This window comes from Anser cygnoides, chromosome 3 (genome assembly GCF_040182565.1).
Source record: "Anser cygnoides isolate HZ-2024a breed goose chromosome 3, Taihu_goose_T2T_genome, whole genome shotgun sequence".
Taxonomy (NCBI): Eukaryota; Metazoa; Chordata; class Aves; order Anseriformes; family Anatidae; genus Anser; species Anser cygnoides.
In genome coordinates, this window is record NC_089875.1 from 24,798,179 (window position 1) to 24,822,768 (window position 24,590).

The following is a 24,590-nucleotide window of genomic DNA, read 5'->3' on the forward strand; positions in this document are numbered from 1 at the left end:
TACAAGTAAATAAGGCTTTGTCAGGCTTTGTCCACACTAAACAAAAAAAGTCAGGCATTACTCAGATTATGAGTTAAAAAGTGTAAGACACTACACTTTTTGCACTAAAAAGAAATTTAAGCCATCATTTAAAAACTTAAAAAATTGTTAAGTAGCATCACAAGTAGACATCTAGATCCATAAGGGGCACTTACCCATCACCACTGAGTCAGCAAGGGGTAGGGATTTAACTGTTCAAGACAGTCAATCAAATGCACGTTCTGTTTTACAAGCAGGTACAATACATAAAATGCATTAAATCAAGACATTTTTGTCTGAAAGAGGAATGGAAGCATACCTCTGGATACTGTAGGAAGAGACAAGGAATAAATCCATATTGATTTCAGGCTAGCTTATTTGAAAACACTGAGAAATGATGCCACTTGTTTGAGTTGCTGTAATAGCACTTTAAGGAACATAACTCACACTAAAAACATCTTGCTTAGGATTAGTTTTCTTCTGTGGAAGAAATATCCTGTGCAGTGCCAGACAGCCCTGAGAGCGTATTGCCAGGGCTGCTGGAAGAAGTAGCCCTATTACAATTGTCAGTTGTTTTCTGGAGAGCAGTATTTATAAACCAATCTGGACCGAGTGACAGCTCTTTCCCCTTGCTAGATGTAGTCCAAACGTCAGTCTTCAAAATACCTTCCTGACTGGATTTTAAGATGTTTAGAAGGTTGCTCATGCTCCCCATGTTTGATAGTACCACCTGCAATTTTGAGGATAGGAGGAACAATGAGATTTTCTACTTAAATGATGAATTTCCATCTTCTTAAATGAAAGATAGACCCTCTTTGGTGGGTTCAAACCACCATTTCAACCTATTCAAATGGCTGAAGCCACTGCACATCACAGTGCAAAGGGAGAACAGTACAGAGAAAAGGTGAACGTGAAACATGAGAAGACAAAACCCCACACAGCCGCAAAGCTCCTGAGTCAAAGACACCAACATGACAAACTCCACTGTATCTGAAGACTGACTGGTAACTGTTTCAACAGTACAAGAGAGGTGCAAAGAAGGAAACTGACTACTTCAACTTTTCTACGCTGCCCGTTCCAGCAGCTGCAAGGGGCCTGGCCTCCATCTTGCAAAAACCTCAGCGCCCAAAGCTGAGTGAAGGGGCCTGGCGCTGTGTCAGGAGCCCAGCTGTCTGCCCCTCTCAGCAGCTGCAGCCTGCTTCGGGCAGGGGGAGGGCCAGGCCCTGGAGGCAGGAATGGTGAAGGCAGCAGGTGAAAAGAAAAAGCAGGCCCACGGCCCTTAAATTCCTCCCAGTCCCTGGTTTGCCCCCCTCTCCCCGTATCCCACTTCACATCCAATGCTAAAATCAACTTTTGCCTGTCCTGCTGGCTACCAGAAAAACACATTCCCACCCCTCCTTCTCAGCACAACTCACATAGTGTTGCTTCATTCCTCGTTCTCCACCGCACAAGTGTGGATGTGCTCCACCCAGAGGTATAAACCAAAGCCAACATAAGCACCTATATTCAAATAACCGATGCCAATCTCTTCTGCCAAGGGACCTGAAAGGCCTAGCCCAGCTACCGCTTCTGCCTCTCTTCTGGATGGCAGTCCTCACTCAGTGCAATCTTACGAGCAGGACGCTTGGGTTGCAGCTATGCTCTGGCCGAGTATACGTAGTCCCATTCACTTTTGGACTACATGGCCATCATTGCTTTGTCACCTCTCCTCGGAGTGCACCTGTTAACCTTTCAACTTCCCAAACTGACGTAGTCTAAGGACTTGATTTTCCAGCAGTTACACTCTTTTTTCAACCAAGCCTACATTGTTGGAGAGGTTTTGCATGGAAAATATATTTGTATCTCTCGAGTTCTAGAAATTCTCAGGCAGTCTCGAGGGAGCTAGGGTCCGCCTCTAAGTATTTGTCTCACTGATTTTTATTTCTATCACCCTAAGTCTTTTGTGGCTGGTAAAGCTTTTTGCAGTAATCAGAAAGAATCCTTAATGTTTCAGAGGAACAAGAGACAAAGAAGGAATAAGCAATATCTCACACAAAACTGAGCCCTTTGCAGAATACAGATAAAATTAATTGTCCTAGCCTCTCTATTATGTCTTTTTCCATTTAAAGCTAAATAAGGGGAATTATAGCTTGAATGAGTCCTCTTAAAGGCACACAATTATTCCCCAACTTTTGCCCTTTTCTTCCTAATGAATAAGCAAATTACAATTTCTAGTCTCAGAGCAGAATGAATTCTCACTGTTTTAGGAATAATTCTGAAGTGATAGTTGTAAAACATGAAAAAAATAAGAAAAGCCTACTTTATTCTCAAAGATTATGTCTGCAGCCAAATTATGGTTCTTAGCAATTTTCTAAATCATTTTCCCTTTCCACTTAACTCTGTGGAGATAGCTACTGGTTTAATTTTTCTATGCCTATAGAGGAAAAAACAAAAACAGCTGATTTGCCTTATGCAAAAAAAAAAAAAAAGAATTTGAGTTCAAAGTTTTGACATGGAACACCTTCATTTAAAAAAAAAAAAAAGCAAGCTGGTGCTCTACATTTCAGGAGAGTGGGCTGTAATAAAGGTAATTTATCTGAAACGCCAAATATAAAATAACACTAAATGCATGAAAGATTTTCATACATAAGGAAGAGCTGTGTACCAAAATAAATTTCTTACATTCCTTCTGTTCTCAAGTCTTCCTCTGCTACGATTTTTTTTTAATAAATACCTGAGAAGCATAACAAATTGATACCTCTTAAAAACAGCCTCTAACTTCCATCACAAACCTTCACTCTTTTGCCTCAACTACATAAAAATTGAAGGTTCACAACCATACGGCAGTAATGATTTGAGCCAGCAATAAGTTCTGGCTCTGCTTCCTGGAGTACATACGGAGTATGGAGTACATTACGACATACGCTACATTAGATTTCTGGAACTCTGTTGTAAATATTGCTTTCGAGAACAGTGTCTTAACTAACTATGAAACAAATACTGAATTAACCACTAAGTCTAGAAACAGTTGTGAATATTTCCATTTCTCCTTGGTTATTTACAGTCCCACCCATTCCATTTGAATATCATACATGGATCTAGTACAGAGAGTTCAGAGATAGCAGATCTTGTAACCACTGTTCTGTGACTTCCCAGAAAAGCTATTCTACTTCAAAATCTAAACATAATCTTCAGTCTACAGTCAGGAAAAGTGTTTTAACACCCTAAAATGACCATATAACAGAGATACAATAGTGTACATATCACAGTGTTTATCTAGGATGTGATAGATAAGATTGAATGAAGCTCTGGGCTGCTGAGGACCACAACCTTTACATCAGGAGATGTTGCCAATGCAATATTAAGAACAACAGCCTGACAACTAAGAATCAGGATTTGGGTTGTTTTAGACATTTCCGCAAGCAAATATGTACTGAATCGTCTGAATATCTCTCTGGTAGCAAGTAAGTTACGGTCTGAGGAGGGTTATAGCAGAATGAATGCAGTTTCCCTCTGACAAACAATACCACCTCCAACTGCTCATTTTAGGAACTAGAAAAATGTAAGGTGAAGCTTTTGTGCAAGAAGTAAAATACAGTAGTAAAAAGTAGCATTTTTAAAAATGCAGACGATCTAACCAAATGACTCAAAGAAAACTATCATGGCTGCTCTGGAAATTTCCAAACTAAGTCTTTAATAGAAAGAGAACTTCACCCAGAACTGAAGCTAGAAATAGAGTTAACTCTATTGAGTAAGTTATGGAAATCCTTACTCACACCACAGAGTATTATTTTCCACTAGCCACAGAAGTTGGCCTTGAGGTGGCAATTTCAATTCATTCAAGCTTGTGACGATCAGATATATGTTAAACCATAACTTAGTTCCTACCTTCTTAGCAAAGCTGCTACAGAAGAGAATAAATCCTGCCTCAGGAAAGCAATGTTTGCTATCAACCAGGATTCCAGAGTCACAATACCAGAAACTGCAGGCTCCTGGTTGGAAGAGATCAGTAATGGAAACACATTGAACAGTGAGAAGCAGCTTCATATACCCCACCAGTTACATCATGGAACTACATTCATCGTTTCATCAGCAGAATTAAAAGCTAATTATGGTTCATGCAATAGAAAGATAGCTGATCTCGATATACATTCTCTCCAAACAACAAATGCTTACAGATTCTATTGACAAGTCAAGATAACCCAAGAGCTCTATATCTGAGCACAAAATATTGGGAAGCTGCACTTGCTGCAGCGGAGATGTTACAGTCTAACCAATAGGATGTCAGACACAAAGCAGAAGTAAGGAGGTGATCCATGAACTGAAAAATCAGAGGGAAGAATGTTCTATTATAACGACCCAATTTTCAGTGCCTTCATCTTCAGTCATTTCTTCTCTGGTTTGATCTGGCAGACAGCTGTCCTCACAGAGAAGGAACAACTTCTGTACCCCTGAAGTATCTGAAACAGGCACTTGCAGCTGTTACAGACAGGTGACAAACAGAATCCTTCAAAAAGACTTGTCCAGATTAGCCAGAAAAGGAATTTGCAGGGCCACTTTGGGAAGCTGGGAACACGTCCTCTTAGAAAGCTATGGCCGTCGCCATAATATGGAATTAAAAGTGTACATTTGCTTGTATTGTTGCAGTTCAGAGAAAAAGCTGTCTTTTCTTTGCACTCAATGGACTTGTATTCATGTTAGTGATGGGAAGATTTGTGGAGGAGGGATCTTTTTCTGTGCCTCTCATCACTTTTGGTAGGAGACGGGAACAACAAACTGTGATCCTCTGTGGTTCCTTAGACGAGGAACCTCTTGTTGAGGATGTGTTGTACTTGGGCAGGCAAACGAGATAGACTTTATATACACCCGAACTGGCACAGAGCTAGGTAGTATCTAAACATAGTATATGTCATTGGTTTGTGGTTGTTTGTTGTTGTTGTTGTTGTTTTGAGTCTCAGCATATCATACAGCATTTTCTTCACTAAAGAAATTTAGTCTTTGCAGAACTGATTTGTACCAATTTCCCCTGGGGTCAGTTCTTAAACTTTTCAGATATTGTGTCCTCGGTTGTGTCACACAGAGTCCCATCACAGACCATTCCGTAGGGCTTATTCATACTTGAATGTCAGACTGCCCAGGATGCTCCTTCCACAGGAGCTCTGCTTGTGGCGGCTGCTAGAACATAAGTAAGGACTTACTTTGCAAGCAGGGAGGTGTGGGGCAGGGAATCATTCCAAGTGAGCAATGCAAGGCAAGCAGCAGGCGCTGGAACTCAGGAAATACGGCTTCTGGAAGTTACAATCAGTAACTCCAGCTGGGCCACTTGCTTAGACTTCTGCCAAAAGATTTATTAAAAGCACACTGAAGAATGTGAAATGGCTTTAAATATGCATTTCAAATACAGTGCAGCCAACATCCACATTTGTTGAGCTTACATCCCTCAGCTTTTCTCTAAGGCTCTGTGAGGAATGCAAGGAGTTTCTCCTACTGATCTAATTTTATCCTCTCAGAGACGTCCACCAGCACGAAGGAATGCATTACAGCCAGTGCAGTTTCTTTATTACTTCCAGCTCTCAGGGAGGTCCAAAAGACACTAGCAAGGTAAGTGAGCACAACCTAGCAAATCTGACAGACCAGCCTGTAATTTGTGTGCTGCTACGCACAAAGGTGTTGTGATAATTTACTGGCAGACAAAGTCTTAACAATTGAATTTCTAAGCCCTACTGTGCCCATTTATGTTTCCAAAGAAGCTGTATTTTTACATATAAGAAACAGGTCGGCTGTGACTGTAAAGATAGAAACTCTTTATGACAAGTTCTGTAGACACCACTAGTTTATACTAGTAAATTTAGTATCTTTTTTTCCTGCTCTTACATGAAGATCAAACCACTTGATAGCAGCATTTACCACATTGATTCTCTGGAACTTTCTATCAGTAATGAGAGGGAAGTCTATTTACTGTACAGATAAAATAAGTGGTACAGGGTTAAGGTTAGAGAAGGTATTTGAATTGAAGTTGGTAGGTGTGAGAAAACACATATATGAATGGTGAGACATTTAGAATGAGATTCTGGGCTGACACAAATCACTATAGCTCCATCAAATGTAATAGACCTACACCAATTCCCTGAGCTCAGAATCAAACTAATGAAGGTAATCTTGCAAGAGAAAGTGAGGCCCACACATGGGACTTGGTGTACACCAAGGAAGTCTGTAGCTTGCAGGAAAAATATATAGCAGAGATGCCAGCAGTGCTTCAGCCAGTGGAACAATATATTTTTTTTTTGGTTCTGTATCTCGTAGTTGGAGTAGGGATGGTTTGTTGCGCATGTTAGAACATCACTCAGTTTGTCTCTAGGTAGGTTAAAAAATACACTTCAATGGTCCGGCCGCTGGATGTCTCCCTTGTTCTACTTATATGAATGAAGACTGGTCTCATCTCAGAAAGATAAATGGGTCGCTGTGGAAGGCCGGCTGTCCGGTGATGCCCAGCTGACCGAAACTATATGACACCAGTCCTGGACTTGCCAACTCCTGACGTGATGGACTATAAGTGCAAGATATAAGCCAGAACAACAGCTGAGAAATGCATTTTTCTTCCATTACTAAAGCACTTCTTACAAGCCCCATTCTTCTCCAGTGTCTAGCACAGCTGTATTAAGCAACCTGCTGCCAATAACTGAGTATTATTTGAGGAAATGAGTTAAAATCAACAGTGCCTTTCTCAAAAGTTACAATATGTAAGCAAATACTTTGTTAGGCTGCATAGTGAAATTCACCAAGTACGTCTCCTTTTTTCCTGCCAAGGTTTCTGGTTCAAGTCGTTTCAGCTTGGTGGTAACTTCAGCCAGACAAGAGCCAGATTTCCTTTTTCTGGAAAAGTCTGCAGCTTCTATATATTTCTCTGTTCTGAAGCAATTAAAAGAGACACTTTCAGAGCTTCCCATGGAATCCTGTTCTGGAAAAATAAACATTAGGAGACGCTTTTTTTTTTTTTTTAACCTGTGCATGTTGAGGGTACAGGCTGAGGTCCTTGTTTTTGCTTAAGCAATGGAAGTCTTTCTGCATGCACATTATGTTGTTTGAGCATCCTGAGGTGTCAGAAATCAATGAATGCAGGAAAATGCTTAACAAATCCTTTTGAGGTTAAGAACTTCAAGATCTCTGGCTTGTATTAGTGTCGAATGGAAGAATTTCATAGCATGTCAGAGCACACAGCGCATAGCCTCCCTGTGCTCTGAGATGTGGGGCAGAACAGAATCAAGCCTCAGGCTGTGATATCAGGATTTCAGGGATTTCAAGTGCTGAGAACACAGGGTTTCAGTGATTTACCTAGGACAATACAGGAATTTGGGATTTGGGAGGAGTGTAATAGAGATCTTTTAAGTGTCAAGGTAACATGAGTTACAAGACTGGATCCCTTTTTCCATGCTTCACACTTTTTTTTTCATTAGGTGTTTCATCAGTATATTTTGAGATACTATCTTCCCTTATGTTAATACTATTTTGTATTTATTTACATTTTTTAAAAATGCAATTTTTGAATGATAAAAGCCTGATGTCTTGAAGAAATCTGCTGGATTTTTTCTCTCTCTCTCAGTATACATGAAACAATTTTATATAAATTTTTACCTCAGAGGTTGGCCAGTGTTTGAGATCCTCTGGTTTATTTCTGTCAAAATATTGATAGGAATTGACACAGCTTTGTGGACATTCTTTGTAATCAAAAAGGGATTAAACTTCATTCAGGACTTCAGCAGGAAAAAAGACAATATGACACAGCTCCTTTGGTGGCAATCCAAGCCGCTCTGCTCAGGCAGCAGCGCACTCAGAAAACTCTCTCCCCCTCTTCTTCTCTCTCTGTGTGCTCAGGATGATTCTACAAAATGTTTCACTGACTTCCATCTATGTCTGAATATATAACATTTCTGAGTGAGTCACACAATTTTGTGGAAAACATGGATGTGAACACAAAGGTCTGTACATGTGGCCCAGGTTTTTTATTTGTCTGACTTTTAGCTGCTGCTTGGGGGGTGACACCCATTTTTCTGCATTTTGTGTTTGTCCACAGTTAAAATTCAAAACCATTTTCCTCTTTAGGACAACAAACTGTGCTCAGTTTCACTTTTCGTTTCACTCTATTTCCTGCCACTTCTCTTTCTAGCTGCTAAAGGGTGCTTGATGAAAATGGGCAGGGAAAGTGTGCCTTCCACTTCTTCATAAAAGTTTATTGTATGAACAGATCTACTGTTATGTTTTGAAATATGCTGAGATCAGATTTTTTTGAGCTTCATTTCCTTTTAGAGCATCTAATCTGCATTTGGTCTTCCAATGGATTTTGCTCTCTTGTGTCTCATACAGTGGAATTATAAGAATATCAGAAGTGGCTTTTAACAGCCTAAAGTACACCTTAAACAGGGGATGTACTAAGTGTAATGTTTTTAATGTCTATTGAAGGTAAACCTGCATTTTGCTATACTGAACATTTTAAGGTCTCTACTCCTTCCAGACTCCAGCTTTCTCCAGTTTGAGTGTGAAAGATGTGTGCCTAATATGTATCATGTATATAAACACAATCATCAGAAGTGGCCATTTAGTGGAAGAAACAAATTGTATGGTTGTTATTTTGGGCTGTGAAACCCCTGGAAAGTTGCTTAGTTTTGAAAATTAGCATGCAATTGGAAAAAGAGTATGCACACACACACCCACCCACACACACACACACAATCAAGAATAAGCATTGTCACAATGTATGGTTTCTTTTTAGAGCTTTCCACTACATTTAGCAATAGCTTCAATGTTCATTATTACTATCCTACACTGTATCTTGCAATAACATTTGTCCTAGTCCTAGTGCTGTCAGAACTCCCCGTAGCATAGATGCATCATCTATTAAACCTCTGCAAAAGGAGCTGTGAGGGCAAAGGGATAACGATGTATGCAGACGAGTGCAGTAGAGTGCTGAAGTTGCAGTGTATTTTCCAGTCAGAAGCAAATGCCTGTCTAATTCAAGTATTATGGAAGAAAACTGAATCTATAATTATGTTCACAATTTGAGAGGTCTTCCTTTGGAGCGTAATCTAAATAATATAAAGTATGTAGGCCTCTGAGCACCCTAGAAGACATCAAAGCTGATAACATAGATTTTGGTGGTCCAGGGAAAGGAGGAGGTTTGGGATTCTAAAATAGTGAAAGTCAGCAGAGCTCGGTCGGAGCTCTTTATTGATGTACACTAGTTGAAAATTGGTTTATGACTTCAAGTTGCGTGGAAAAAAAAGCAAACCAAAGAAACTGTTATGAAAGCAACCATCTAGGAAAACATGAGGGAAGAAAAATACAGTGAAAACAGAACTCTTCCTAAATTAAATTTACTTATTAAATTTAATAAAGTTTCCTAGTGGGGAGTTGCTGGAAAATGTAGGTTGAAATGTGAAGCAAACTTTGATTGCTCTCTTAGCTGCCTTGATGGTATACTTACAGCAGGAAGTAAATTTCTTTTTTTCTATTACTTCTAAAGAATATTTCTAGAGAAAAATGTCCATACTTCGCAACCACCTTAAGAAACATTTGCTATGGTTGTTGCCAAAGGAACAGCTCAACAGTTTCATAAATACCAAAGTTAACCAGCTCCTAAAAACAAGTAAAATTGCCTGTAGGTGATTTCTGTTTATAAAGAAATAGTTACTCTCTGAACTTAAACTTTCTCCCTGGGCCTGTTACCTATTAGTGCATACTTTACTGTCCTGTTCCTGCTTCCTTTAGCTGTTTTGAATCAACTGTGGGTACAAGCAATACTTGCGTGAAATGTACTTGAGGGAAAAACCTGATCTGACAAATTATAGAAAATAAACAGCATTACGGATAGCTTATGACTACGATGAGATCAGAAACAGGCTAATGGGAACACGCATCTTTTGAAATTGCAGTGGCTCTGCCACATCGTTTTAAAGCCGTGTTTATGACTGGCTTTGGAGAAAAGGTGACATCGTTCAGCCAGGTTGACAGTACTGTACCAAAAGGCTTCACGGTGTTGGCACAGAAGCTGGCACAGCTAAAGCAGCCTCAGGTGCTCAGCTCAAATCATAGAAACATTCACAACAACGACAAGAGACTGAAGCAAGGGCGAGCAGCACGGGTTTATGGTGTGGGAATAGTCTGGTGACAGCTGCTGGTGCTCACCTGATCATGGAGGAGCTGATTCCATTGAGCAAGTGCAAGTGGAATGCGATTTAGTTTGGCACATCTTTATCCCCATTTGGGTGTCTATTAGGTAGAAAGGGCTCTGCCCGTACCCTTCTTCACTGTTCCTGGGTTTGGTAAATTCATTTTATCTGTAGACAGCTGTTCATCATGTTAGGTATTTGTATTTCACATTCCTCAAGTCTCCTGAATTCTTTGTCAGTGGGGAAGAAGCATTCATAAAGTTGTTTAGATAAGAAGTTTCTGAAACTTGCCTGTGGATAAAGTTTTATGTAGGAGCTTTTATCAAAATCTTCAGTTTTGTAAGGTGATTCTAGAAGTACACGGTTACTAGTAACACCCTGTGGAGATTGGTTCCCTCTGGAAAATGTATGTCTCCTTAGAAAAGATGATGAGATATTGTGGTTTTGACTGACAAGTGAGTTCGTAATTCCCTCAGCTGCTATTCTTTGACACATCCATTCCTGGTGCTGCATTGCAAGGCGTAGTGTACAATATGGAAAAACATTTCTTTCTCCTTCAGGCAGTAAGTAAGCCTCTCCTGCTCTCCTGCTTTGAACCGTGGTTAAACAAAAACCATTACAGAACCCCAGAGGGAGAAACAGAATGCAAGATTCTATATTTCTTCTAATCACTGAGTACAATATAAAATATAAGTAAATCTCCAACTGTTCTCTCTTTAATATGTGCGTCTCTTCCTTCCCCCCTATGCTAGGCTGAAATAATGAGGCAGGACCCAACCAGGTAATTAGGCTGGTTCTGGTTTTCTCTTACTCTGCTGTGACTGTTGGCATTGAAATTTCTATTACCTCCCCATTGATTAATTTTGGGGATTCTTCTCTACTCTCCTCCTCCTCCCGCTGACCACCGACTCCTCCCCGTGTCACTCTGTTTCTTTTCTTGAGCCTTTCAGTTTGCTCCATGCTGGCAGGATTGGACCTGCTGTATATTTTGTACTGTCTGATACAGGAAGCTGAAACCCATCATCCCTTGGATTTCTCTGGGTGTTGTGTAATCGAATTGTCTGGAGTGTTAATTCGCATTTGGTTATTCTGACATTCTTGATGAAAAAATATGTACATTAGAATCATAATGTAATTACAGATTTTTGCTTTTAGCATGAATATATTTCTTCACAGTGACATTGAAATTATTTAGTATTCCCAGTATTTATATATTATTTTGACAGATAGGCAGTGGGCTATGAATAATTTCAGGGTGCCACAGTTTACTCCATACAGCTTAAGAGGAAGGATTTTTCCCCCTCCCCTTTTTCCCCATCACATTTTTTAGATTATTATTAATGGATAAACCTGAATTGTCAGCTTTCCCTAAGCCTTGCTGTATGGGCTGGAGTGAATAATGAACTGATCAAATGAATTTCATTGTTTAACCACATCATTGACTAAGTAGGAGTACTGTACACCCTCTTGTTCTGGTTTTATTTTTTCTCTAGCAGTTCTCCTTCTGTCTTTTGCTTCATCCTGTTAATTTAAACAGAAGAGTTCCAAGCTGAAAGAGCCCATCATGTGGAAAACACAGGCTTCCAGGGGTTGTGTGGGCTAGGAATAAACTTCTGATTTTGTCTGGAGGCAGGATGCTATGACTGCGCAGCTGGCAGGTTAGTGATGATTGTCATAAATATTAAATAACAGAACCAAAACAAAACTCCAGAGAGAGACTTTGCACAAATTTGACGCACCATCACAACCAGCTCAGACAGCTGGCTCTCTGTAGACTTTCTTGACAGGAAACAGTGCTGAGGCGTATTAGGATGATTTTTATAAACCTGAAGGCCAACTTGTAATGCGTTGTTTGAAAGTTAGATGTATTAATGATTTATAGCTTGAAGCAGAAATCTGTTTTCTGAAGTAGATAGATGACAGGTAAATGATATCTGTGCTGTTCTCACTTTTATTAGGTGCTCAAAACATTTTTGAGTTTTGCACTTGCTAAAAAGCTGTAGAGGGGGTAAGCCTTACCCTTGACATTCATACCAGTTCTCTGGTGTGCAGTGAGATTCCTACTCCTTCCACCACGGTTCCTCTATTTCCTCCTTTTTCTTCCTCTCTAAGAAGACCACAGCATCATAAATTACAGTTGGTTTTGTTCCTTTCTTGTTACTGTCTGAGACAGGATAGGAGCTTTCTCTTCACAGCGTTCTTTCTTCCAGAGGCATAAAGCTGGCTCTTGCTACATGGAAGAATTGCTCCAGCACAAGCAAAAATGAACATGCAAAAGGTTGGGATGGAATTGAAGCAATACCAGCATAGGTCTGGGATGATTCCACTAACAGCTCTGCAGTTATGTTCTGTTTCTAAGAGGGTGAAAGGTTTCTAAAGGCTTCTAAAAGTGAAACATTCTCTGTGGCCCAAAGAGTAATATTTCTATTACACTGTAAGTTGGGGTCAGGTTCTTGTCTGATAAATTTGCACATAAGTGCTTTAACTTTTATGGTTATATAAATTTATAACAACTTAATACATGGTTCAGTGATTTTCAGACACCAAAAGGAATGAGTTGAAATAGCAAAGCAGTTTTTTTTAAGATAACTGCATGTAGGCATGATCCATTTTGTGCTGTTATTCCGAGTTTAAAAAGATAAAGTAAATCTAAACTATTTTTAGGTGCAATGAGTCAGTCTAAATGAGTTGATGGAAAAAGATATAAATGAAAGGACAGTCCAGTTAGAGGAAGTTATGGAGTGTAATGCTTTTATATAAACATTCTGCAGAATTCATTTGGCTTTCCAAACACTGTCTGTAGATCTAGAAGTGCTTTGCAGTGGCTCATGGAGACTTCACAAGTCATATGCTGTCTCTCTTTGGCTTCAGTTCAATTGCATTAAAAACAGAATATATATTTTAAAGTAGAATTTTAAAAGTATTTATGTAAATAATTGAAGCGGTTCTTACAGTGCTGTTATGTGTCTATGGACAGTGTACACAATCAGAGATAGAAGTGGCCAGCAGGTTCCTAGCTGTGAAGAAAAAGCATTCAGTGAGATCATTTTTCAGTTAGTGTAAGGAGGACCCCTGATTTATTTCTGTCGCTGTTAAATCAAACAGTGTCGTGGAATGGGAATGATTTTTTAAGGGTAACATAAACCAGACGCATTTAAAAGACTTAGCTAGACTAGTTTGCATTTGTGTTTTCACAGAATCATGAGGAATTTACACACATGCTCTCTGACAGTGCATGTAATATGGTGAGCTACAATATTCTGGAGTAGTATCATTCCCCTATGTATTGAATGTTCCCAAATATATTTAAATATATATATACATATATTGCTTTGTGTAGCTGATATAGCTAATATAAATATTCAGATAAAATCTTGCTTAAGATTTTACCTTTTTTTCCAAGCTGAAAAGCTCCTTTAGGTGCTTATGGAAGTTGATATTAACTTACCTTAGTCTGCAAAGACTACAAACAGTTGTTTGGGGATTGGAGGCCCATTTCTTACCCAATACCCAGTCTTTTTTAAAATAAACTAGTTAAGCCTAGTGGATGAAAAGTTTACCTCTAGCTTCCAGCTGCACCTTCATTTTGCACATTTTAGATGTATGATTACACCTCCTGACAATGTTGTGAAACACCTTCTACACAGTATCTTTAAGCATCTGAGCCAGAAATACTGTGGGGGTCATCATTGTTTCTACCAGTATTTCAACAGATGACCAATGGACCCAAACAAATTCAAGTGATGACAGACATGGATGAAGATGAGTAAAATGCACTCACTTCAGCTGAAAGTGATACCTGTTTGAAGGGACAAAATTAAAGCTACAGCTTCAGTAAGTGGCATTCTTAGTCTTACGGCCATGTTAGGGTCCCACCAGCCAACCAACATTACCTTCTTCAAATGACTGAAAGCCCCAACAAGGATGAAAGACAAAGGGAATTCAAGGGAAACATCAGTTTGTTTAACAGACAGGAAACCTGGCTTTACAGATTGCAAAGTTGTGCTGGAGCTGGTAAGTGCAACACCTTCTCAGTGCCCCTGGTCAGCTCTTCAGCAGCAAAACTCCAGCCTTCGTTCTTAAATTGGAATTGGGTATCTTTTAAAGATAAAGAGAGAAGAATCGCTAAGTTATGGGCTGAATAGCAGCAGTATGATTTGCTATGAATCCAGGCACCTGCAAGGTATCAAAGCCACTTGCATCAGTATTTTTGGAAAATGAGACTGAGGATGTCAAACAAGGAGCCAGCAGTCACAAACTGTTTAATTCACGCTGATTTTCCCAGAACTGTATCCGAGGAGGATGTCACACTTTTCCATTCTCAAGTTCAACCTTTCCTCTGAGTGCATCAGCAGGTTTCACCTCTTCTGAAAGTGTACTCTCCTGCGAGTTATTTATAATCTCCCGCTGGTTTCCATAAGTAGAATTTAACTCACCTTCTTCTGTCTGCCGCAGATTGTTATATTCCACTGATGTACTGTTGCTTTGCATATAAACTTTTCAACAGGCTGTTTTCTTCCAGCTCCAAGACATGCTAGACTCAAAGGAGACCACTCTGAGAACTGGGAAGGAAGTATTTATCCTTGGCAGCAGCAATCTGGGGATGTATGTAAAATTCAATGTACAGAATCGTAGAGGCTCAGCACATATTCCTAAAACATCTCTACAAGAACGCATTTTTAAAGTAGATCTAAGAGATGCACAGCTGCACAGTTCTGCAGTTCAAAATGAGAACTTTATATTTTGTGGAGCAATATTTGTTCTTTTCAATGAGACTGGTTTTAGGAGCTTAGTTCAAACATAAAAATTAATCTGTGATCATTACCAAAACAGAATTGCAATTAAAAATAAAGGGTCTATAACCACAGCCTCCAACTAGAAGTGTAGACTCCTAGGATATTCTTGACCTGCCACAGCTACTTTGGACCAGTTGTAAGTTTAATCTATAAAGTTTCCCTTCAGGCAGTTAATTACTTGGTAACTAAACTCTGCATATCCAACACAACTGAATTTAGTATCTCTGCAAAAGAGCATAGAACTAGGCACAGGGACACTTTCACTCTAATCATGATCTAATTCTGTCTGCTGGGGTACCAGAAAAGAAAAATGCCCTTTCCTTTACTGGCTGAAGCAAATGTTACCCGTAAGTCTTTTTCATTCAAAGACTCTGTTGTCCACAACAGAAGGGTGCAAGGCTTTAAGTTCAGCTCTACCTTCAAACATCCCTACAAGCTTAGGCCTGTTTGGATTCCGTACATGTGTTTATCATTAGACTCCTATCTGTGTCATCATCTCTTAAAGCCCAAGTAGTTATGCCAAGAAGTGGACCCAAATTTCACAAAGTGAGGGTTACACAAAAGTCTCTGCTGCCTTTGCACAATATGAGAAAGCTTTCAGCAAAATCTGGAAAGTAAAATACGGACACTGGGACATTGATTTATTAGCTTTTCAGAGAGGTTTCTTTCAGTTGGGAGAAAACAATGTCATACTCCAATTTTCTTGTGAGTGGCTTATCTCCAAGATGGCTTGCACCCAGATTTTTCTAAACTTTTTACTTCTCAAAAGGATAATGTCTCATGTTAGAAGGATAAAGGATAACTTCATGTCAAGAAGTACTGCAGAGCACAGTCACCTGAAACATTCATTACAGTGCAGAATTTCTGATTGCAACAGCTACAAATAACCTATGGGAAACAGTAATAGGAATTGTTTATTCAAGAGTACGTCCTTTGGCTCTGCAGTTTATCCAGGTGCACAAGCTCTATTTTTTCACAGAATGTTAGTTATTGCGGATTTCTTGTCAGCAGATAACCCTAGCCAAGATCTGAGCATAAGTTTTTTACACAAGTAAATTAGGACTTGCACCTTCTACTGAACAGGAAGAAAAAAAAAGCCAAAACAAAAGGAGTTCTGTAAAGACCTACAGACAGGGAAGGATGTAAGTTTACATTGTTGTCATTGACCGTATTTAACAGAAATAAAACTAGGAAGCGCTGTTTGTTATCAGACTTGCACGTACTCCTTTGCCAAGTCTACCTTACCAGTATGAATTACCCCAATACCACCCTAAGATACATTCTTATTTCCCACCTATTCTTTTCTCTGGGTTAGTTTTGTTGTTGTTTGTTTTTGTTGCACCAAGATTAAAACTGTGCCTATGCTGTTAGAGTACTTCTAGCAGTAATGCTCACCTATCACATGCTTCGAGACTTTGAGTGAAGAAAAATTGTGTTTGGATGTAGTTGATTTTTCTGTCAAAGTAGTCGGATACATTATGTGTTGTAACTATCTGAATCAGCATTCACAGATAGGGCTCTGAGTCAAATACCTAAAAAAGCCCGTTAACTTTCAGATTTGTATTGTTTTAAATCAAAGCATTCACAGACAAGGACTGATGGTCTTTGAAACTAGTAATTCTGTAGACGATATAAGTAGTTTTCAAGTTACAAGTTCATAGCTTTTTTATTTAATCTGAATATTCCTCATGGTGCATGGATTTGTCATAAGTTGCTTGGCTTGTATACTGTTTCCTGACTGGACAGAAAAACTTTAAGCTAAAGTTTAAGTGGATGATGGGTAACAGCGTGCGATTGTCATCACCTATGTCAGTTCTAAGGATTTCAAGATACCTCTGAGAATATCCGGTATTCATCTGAAAATATGCAAATACTAATCACCGTGACTTAGCACATCTTACTGATGGTGCAGCTGAATCCTACTGAATGGCAGCTTTTTCACTCACAAAAGTACTCGTAAGTTTTTTCAATTTCTCTTCTGTTTAACCAGATCAGCTGAAAAATTTGTGTTGAATTTTCTCATCACTTGAATCTCTATGAAATTTTCTCTTGAACAGATGCAAATTACATTGAACATATTTCAGATAGACTATGTTTGTAAAAGTCAGCTAAAATGTTTTTTCATTTTTTTTTTCTCTTTCACTCTGAAGTTCTACACGTTCTTGGGAGTTCTGCAAGGGAAAGACTGCAGCAATTAAAGACCTTTCCAACCTAGCATTTGTAGAATATGGAGACTGACGGTGGTTTTGAAACAAAAGTTAAAGGCAGTGGTTTACAAACCATGTAGAGGCTTCCCAGTCGAAAGCACTGTACTTAAATAGACAAGCATCCTCTTTTAATTTTTACTGAAATGTGAAAGTCTGGCAGGTCTGACAAGTACAGGCTGAAATATGATCCTACACTGATTCCTACATAATACCAGATATGAACTCAGAATAATCAGACCACAAATATCAGCCTAGGCTGAAGTTTTTGAAGAAACAGGAGACCTTTCCTGCATAAGAAAACCATTACAAAAACTGACCCATTAAATCAATGAAATGCTCACATTTTTGACACAAACAGTGTCTACGTGCACACAACAGTTAGGAAAGAAGTAACTTGGTCTAATACCAAAGACATGGACTTCTTGGAAAAATCCCAGCTGCTCAGCCTGGAGGATTTGGAGTCCCTGCATTCTGGCAGGTAGTGGTCTTTTGATTAGGATGTAATAATAACGCTGTAATTAACCTCTGCTAATACATCTTGCATGCTTTTAGTATGTCTTAATTTAACTGCAGCCTCTACAACTGCAAAAATAAAGATAATACTTTGACCTGCACTTCATAACCCCTTTACTGGATTTTGCTTGCTTATATTGTTAGTCCTGTTGCTCCAGTTGTTATTCAGAGGAGTCTAGATCAAGGATAATAGAATGTCTCCTGTCATAAAAGTTAGTCAAATGTGTCAGAATAAAGTGAGGAACTACCAGAAAAAAGTATCGGGTGGTAAACAGCAGCTGAGGTTATGCATCCTCTGAGCCACAAGCCCACCTGATATTTCTTAACATTCTGAAGAGTAAACTATCATTAAATATTTTTGGCACAGCAATTCATTAAAAGCTCAGACCATTAAAAAAAAAAAAAAGGAAGTCAGTGAAAACATTTCTCTCTGTTTACAGACATGAATGAGAGCAGGTTGGATCCACAAGGATCTCATGCTAAAAGGGCGAGGTTTATATAACCATTTCCTGCTGCATCAGCAAGTTTCTTCACTGAAATGCACCTAAATTTTAGTACAAATAAGTGAGTTACCTTCTTTGAGATCAGCAAAGGCAAAAGCAGGGAGGAAACAGTAACACGAAGCCACTCAGTGGTACTGGGTTACAATCCAGCTACAAAATTGTGTGTGTAAAATTTTTGAAACGTTGGTGGATATGCTGATCCTGGCTCAGCCAAGACTATGACACTAATCACAGCAGCACAAGTGCTGCAGCTGCCCCGTAAGTAACTGTGCAAGGAAAGGAAGGGAAGAGAAGGGGGAAAAACAGTAGACACGGGGAAATGATTTGTGAATTCCTGGCAAAAGAACTGCCACCATTATCACCAAACCCATATGCATTCTTGTAGAGATGGCAGGTATCTTATCAAGGAGCCAACTCCCAGCTGCTGTTGGTGTCTAATCAAAAGGTCATCAGTTATGATAACAGCAGCAAAACAAAAATAATTACCTGAAGCAGTATTTTTTCTTAAACGACAAGTTATTTATTTCACCTGAGAGCACTATCAAATAGCAGGGGGCTCACGGAACCCATCTGACAAATTAAGTGGTCTAATAAAATACGAAACAGGTTTGGAGTAAAATCAGTAGCACTGAGAAAGTAAGAATAAATATATAGATTTTTTTTCTATTTTTTTTCACTGACAGGTAGCTGTCCCTTTCTCCCAGCACAGTATGCAAACCAGAAAGTGGAGAATAATCTAAATATATTTCCTTCCAAAAATGCCACAATGCTAATGAAATACAAAACATCTTTGAGGAATTAGGAGCAGCTACTCAGTTTTTCCATCACAATTCAACCTAGCGGGTAAATCCACATACATGACAATTTACATTCTACTTAAGTTCCTAGAAGTCAGTGGTTAGCAGCAATTTATATAGTACGCGCTTTTACTGTCCTCTGGTTGCTGAAAGACTGCCAGACACCTGACGAAAGGGGGGTGCTTTCACCCTAGAGGACCTGGAGTTTTATATTAGATTAAAAGGAAGAGCAACACATGAATGCTTATCTCATTGCAATAATGATGAGGCTGGATCAAAAGCAAAGAAAAAACTAACAGAAATTAAAAATGAGATTTGAAATAGTCCACATGAAGATGCGAGAAATATCCACAGGATTCTGAACTACTATAATAAACTTGGGCTGTAAGAGTATGTGGTAAACAGTGGGTTATCATTTCCTTTTTTTTTTTTTGTCAGAGAAAGAGCAGAAGCTAGAAGGAAATCGTTATTATCTGATATAGATGACATCTCTGATTATTTTTAAAAAAATGAAAATAAAGTGTCATTTATTCAAAACTAACATATTAAGTCTTAATTGAAATGTTACAGTAGTTCTCATGGGGAAAAAAAGATTTTCTTGTTTTATATCTGTAGGCTTTGCATAAGTATTCTACTGTAGCTCTGTTTTGAGATCAAGTGTTTTATATCCATTATTCTCAAACCTATCAAATATTAAACCCACAATGCCTTTTAAAGTATAAGCATCTATTACACCTGTTCATACACATGAGACCTATATTCACTTGAAGTACAGAGAATTGATGTTAGCTTGTCCAGATAATGCATTCGCTTCTCCAAGGAATGGGAAACAACTTGGGATTTACGAAAAGACCACTCATGTTTCAACTATTAAAAACTTTCTTTTCTCTGTTAAGGAACGTAATTTTACATTATATACTCATAGACAAAGAAACACAGGCAGAAAGAACTTGAATATTAAAAACTTCTTGTAAATGGCCTGAGTGTATGCCACTAATACAGATCTGTTTGATTTCCTATTTTCAGGAATTCATTACAACAACTAGCTATCATCAGTCAGTCTTCTGTTTAGAAAATATATGAGCGTGTACACACACAGTTTACATAAAGCGTTTTGCCTTTCAGGAAATGTAGCACGCCCCCCCCCAGGCATTCTCCGGGTACAAAAATGTTTATCAAAACTCATCTCTGATGTTGAAATGTGGCTGATCTTCAGGTTTAAAGTCTAGATTGGGGCTGCCATCTTCATTCAGGATTCTTCGAGAAGTATAGCCAACAATTGGATATTTAGCCTTGTAAACATTATTGAAGATATCATCCAGTGACTTTAGCTCCTCTTCGGTGAGTCCTGTCTAAATGAAATAGGGTCAAAAAAAAAAAAAAGAAGTAGATATTTACATTCGTTTTTCTTTTCTGTTGATTACTATGAATCTGACGGTCATGTTTGGGGTTTATTTGCAGAGCATGATTAACTAAACTGATAGTGTAACCTGTAATTTTATTGTTCTGATTCATTTTCAGCCTTGACAAAACTTCAATACATTCAGGTCAAACAAACTGTCTCCCTTCATTTCCTTGCCTAAGTAAATCACACCTAAAATAAGCAGCCCGCTGTCACAGTTAGCATCCACTGCCACATAAGTGACACAGAATAAAGTAAACCAATTGACAAAGAAAGTAATTTACTTTCTTTGGCAGCATCTTTTTAACCAGCAGGCAATTTTCCCTTTACATGCTTACTTATATAAATTGTTTTGGCTCCACAGATTAAAAACTTTCCTCTCCAAGGCTTGTTAGCACGGCAGCTTTCATAAGCAGTTAAGTACATGTCCATTTTATGTATTGAAAGAATATTAATGCATTTTGATTTTAAATTAAAAGATGTAAATGTACTTAAGGAATAAATAAAGTACATATATAAAAGTTAATGAAATTAATAAAAGATAATAAAGTTAATAAAAGTTAATAGAGTTAATAATGGTCAGGCAGTTGAACTCGATCTTTTTAAGTCTCTTCTAATTGAACTATTCTATTCTAATACAAATTAATTGAATATTATAATACATCATCTTTCTGAGCTTTTCATGTGCATTAACTAGCAGCACACAAAGCAAAAGAATAAAGCTCTGCAAAGTGCAATTAAGATAATAGTCCACTTCTTACTATGTCATGAGTAAGATCTGCTGGATCCAGAGACATCTTTGCAACTCCTCTTGTTGAGTCTTTCCCAACCAAAGCATTGTATGGAGCTCCTTTTCCATAAAATTCTGTCAGAGGTAAACAAAACAAAACAAGACAACAAAGTGATGATCTGACAATGTACAGGATAGGTTCAGCCTCTAATTTTCACCAGCCTATTTGACTTGTTGTTGAAACCAACAACTCGAGTCTAAGACCCTTCCTTCCGAAACTGACTTTCGATTTGCTACTTTTTTTATAATATATCCCAGTCCTTAAACAAAAATGAACAAACAAAAACAAGCAAAACAAACAAAAAAAAACAGAGAGTGCAGTTGTATAACACAACTGTTGAACTCCTATACCGCAGTCTTAAAATTTTAGGGAGCTATGCTTTACATTCTCATGAACAGTTTGTAGACTCCAGAATTTGCAGCAGCAAGCCTTGTCTAACTTAGGATTTGAAGATCATCAGATATATATGTCCAGACAAGGTGTATTGACAAGCTTAGTACAAATAAAGCAGTGAGCCATGAGGGTGCCTACTATGCCATGAGGGCAAGTGGCCAGGACCTGCTTGGTGCCTTCAAACATTTTACAAATGTTTCCTGTTTTCTATAAAAAGAAAAATGAAAAAAAAAAGGGAAAAAAATCAGTAAAATCCCAAGATATAATTCATAAAGATTACTTCTCTTCGCTCAAATATTTAAAAGTATTACTGTCTTTTCATCACTGGAACTGGAAACTGGATGAAATAACCAGTGTTCAAATTAAAACATCTCTATTTCTTAGGGAAGGCACAAACAGCAAATAGAGCACTAAGCCAAGTGTAAATGATGAGACAAGAAGCCTCATGAAATAACAAAATTTTACAGGAGAAAAAATTACTTAGGTCTCCCCATCCAAAATCATAGCCAACTCTTCCAACAGTTTTGAGCATATCACTGGACAGCACGGGTAAGCAAAGCATCAGCATGGGAAGAGGCACGGAGCTGAGGGAATGCTGCTACTACGTGGTGCAATATGCGCACATCCGAGGTAGTGGTGGCCTGGTAAGCTCACGTACCCAGGGCAGTAAAATGGCTGACTCCACAGCTGGTGAGGACTCGGGGACCCGGGCAGCTGTCATCAGCCTGCAAGCTTACTTGGACTACACTGGGTTGTCTGTCTGTGTGTGTTCTGTAAGCTCAAACCAGAGTAAATTCTAGACAAACCCTTAGCATGGGAGGTGCCAGTGGCAGATATTTTTTAAAAGGAAAAAGTGTATTATTTTTGCTGCAGCTAAACTGCAGATTTTTAATAGTTTGGGGACATTTAAGAACAAATGACTGAATAATAGCACAAAACCAAAGCAGACAGCAGAGGCGATGCAAACTTACCTTTTCCAGAGGTGACATCAAACACTACTCCTTTCACTGCTAGGTAAATGGGCTGTCCTTCCTGGAAAGAAAGAAGTCAATATATCCTCAATTCTTAAGGGAAGGCAAAAGACAATTACTTTTAGCTCTGAAATCCATACTTACAAGAGAATGAAATGCTCTTTTCTATATTCTCAAGGAGCTTACAATCCAATGCACAGTAAATATATAGCCTGGCAATTTTAATTAACCCCATAATCAGCAGCCTGGTAAAAATGATATGTCTGTGTGCATCTGGGTAACACAGTACGTGGCATTTCTATACCTGGCCGCTCTGAAGGCTCTCCTCTGTCACCTATCCATACATCCTTGTGTCAGCTACTGTCATCATGCAGCAGAAAGAGAAGAAACAAAAATGAAAACAGCACTGGGGACTATAAAGGAGATAAAAAAAGGACGTGCACTCCCACATCACAAGCTGCTCCCTACAAAAAATCTGAGTGTCACCTGGAAGACTAGTGGCAACATCGTATTTCCAAGCCTCTCTAGTCTGAATAGGGAAAGTTGAGAAATAGACATGGGTTAAAACTCAGTTTATTTTGTGGAAATCTTCCTCTCATTTGTGTGTATACAAACATATCTCCTCTCTCTTGAAATTTCTTGCTTGTGCTTTAAATTGTCCCAGAGATCTTTTGAGGATTTAAGCATATGGAGTAAGAAAATCTGTTTAATCTCAATGATATAGAACATGTCCCTTGTGCAAGTCATCTCACGACACTTGTCTGCTTGAAGATGATAAACTACATCTTTCTGTTTGTCATGCAGATGGATGCTGTCCAAGATAAAAAGGTGTGTGGCAAACAGCATTCTTTATTTGATTAAGGGAGTGAGAGGTAAACACACAAACACACAGACCTGATCTGCTGACATCTGTTTTACTTAACCAGCCCCTGCCTCTCCTTTGTCTGCTGCGTATAAGATGTATTTTTAGTCAGAAGCTGGTAAGTTTCTTGGAAGGATCTAGAGAAGACCCAGAGAAGGTCAGCCAAAAAGTTTTTCAAAAGAGAAGACATCTGTGTATTGATGTAGGATTTTACCATCTTGAAGTTTTGCTGAGGTTTCTGTGTCACAGAAAGCTCAGAACTAAATTCCTTTATAACTTCTGTGAGCTTGTAGGGGGGAAAAAAGCATCCACAGGGATGGTTTAATGAATGACTCGGAGAAAATTGTTTTACCCTGAAACCCACTGGCAGCACTACCTTGCCAAGCAGGCAGGGAACAAAACAGGAGTGCGTCACCTCATGTCCGTGCACTGCTGCAGGGGGCTCACAGGGGGACAACCCGAGCACCGCCCGACCCAAACAAGCCGCCCCCGTGCCCCCGGGGCACAACCCACGTCCTGCGGCGGCTCCCTCGCCCCGTGCCGCCCGGCAGGGCCCTGCCGGCCTCCCCTACCTGCTGCCCGTCGTATCTGGCCAGCTCGGGCTCGGTGAAAAGCCGCACGGGGGCCTCGCCCGGCGGCGGCGGCGGCTTGAAGCGCAGCTCCCGCTCGGCAGCCGCCAGCAGCGCCACCAGCAGCAGCCGCCCCGCGCCGCCCGCCATGCCCGGCCCCGGCCCCGGCCCCGGCCCCGGCCCCGGCCCCGGCCCCGGCCCCGGCCCCGGCCCCGGCCCGCCTCCGCCTCCGCCTTCGCCTCCTCTCCGCAGCCTTCCCCGGGCCTACCCGGCCCCGGGGCCCGCGGCGGGGCGCGGGTGGCTCGGGGCGGGCGAAGTGGCGAGGGGAGGGTTGAGGAGGTTTCGCTTCTCGTCGCGTAAACAGTGGCAGTTGGTTTTGGTTTTGTTCAGCCGAAGGATCGAGGGAATAAATAGTGTTTTTTTTTTCAAATGACGGGGTGTCCCCGTGTTGTAAATACAGCGTTCTGGCAGAAGAATAATCAGTTTGATGTTTGTAATTCTGTCAAGAATTGAGGAAATTAGAAACTTTAAAACATTCCGGTGTTTGTGTGGCACCCCTCAGCATAGCGCCCGCGAGGGAGGACCTGAGGATTCAGGAGCAGGTCGCTAAAAGGCACCCAGCAGCA

General features: G+C 39.7%; 1 protein-coding gene across 1 annotated transcript; it reads right to left on the minus strand.

Moving 5' to 3' along the window:
- Positions 1 to 18,676: 18,676 nt before the first annotated feature.
- Positions 18,677 to 24,147, minus strand: NENF (neudesin neurotrophic factor). Its single transcript, XM_048057661.2, has 4 exons — positions 23,968 to 24,147; positions 22,534 to 22,594; positions 21,140 to 21,243; positions 18,677 to 20,328 (listed from the first exon to the last, which is right to left on the minus strand). Exons 1-4 carry the CDS (start codon positions 24,112 to 24,114, stop codon positions 20,152 to 20,154), a joined length of 489 nt encoding a protein of 162 aa, XP_047913618.2. The 5' UTR covers positions 24,115 to 24,147; the 3' UTR covers positions 18,677 to 20,151.
- Positions 24,148 to 24,590: the final 443 nt, after the last annotated feature.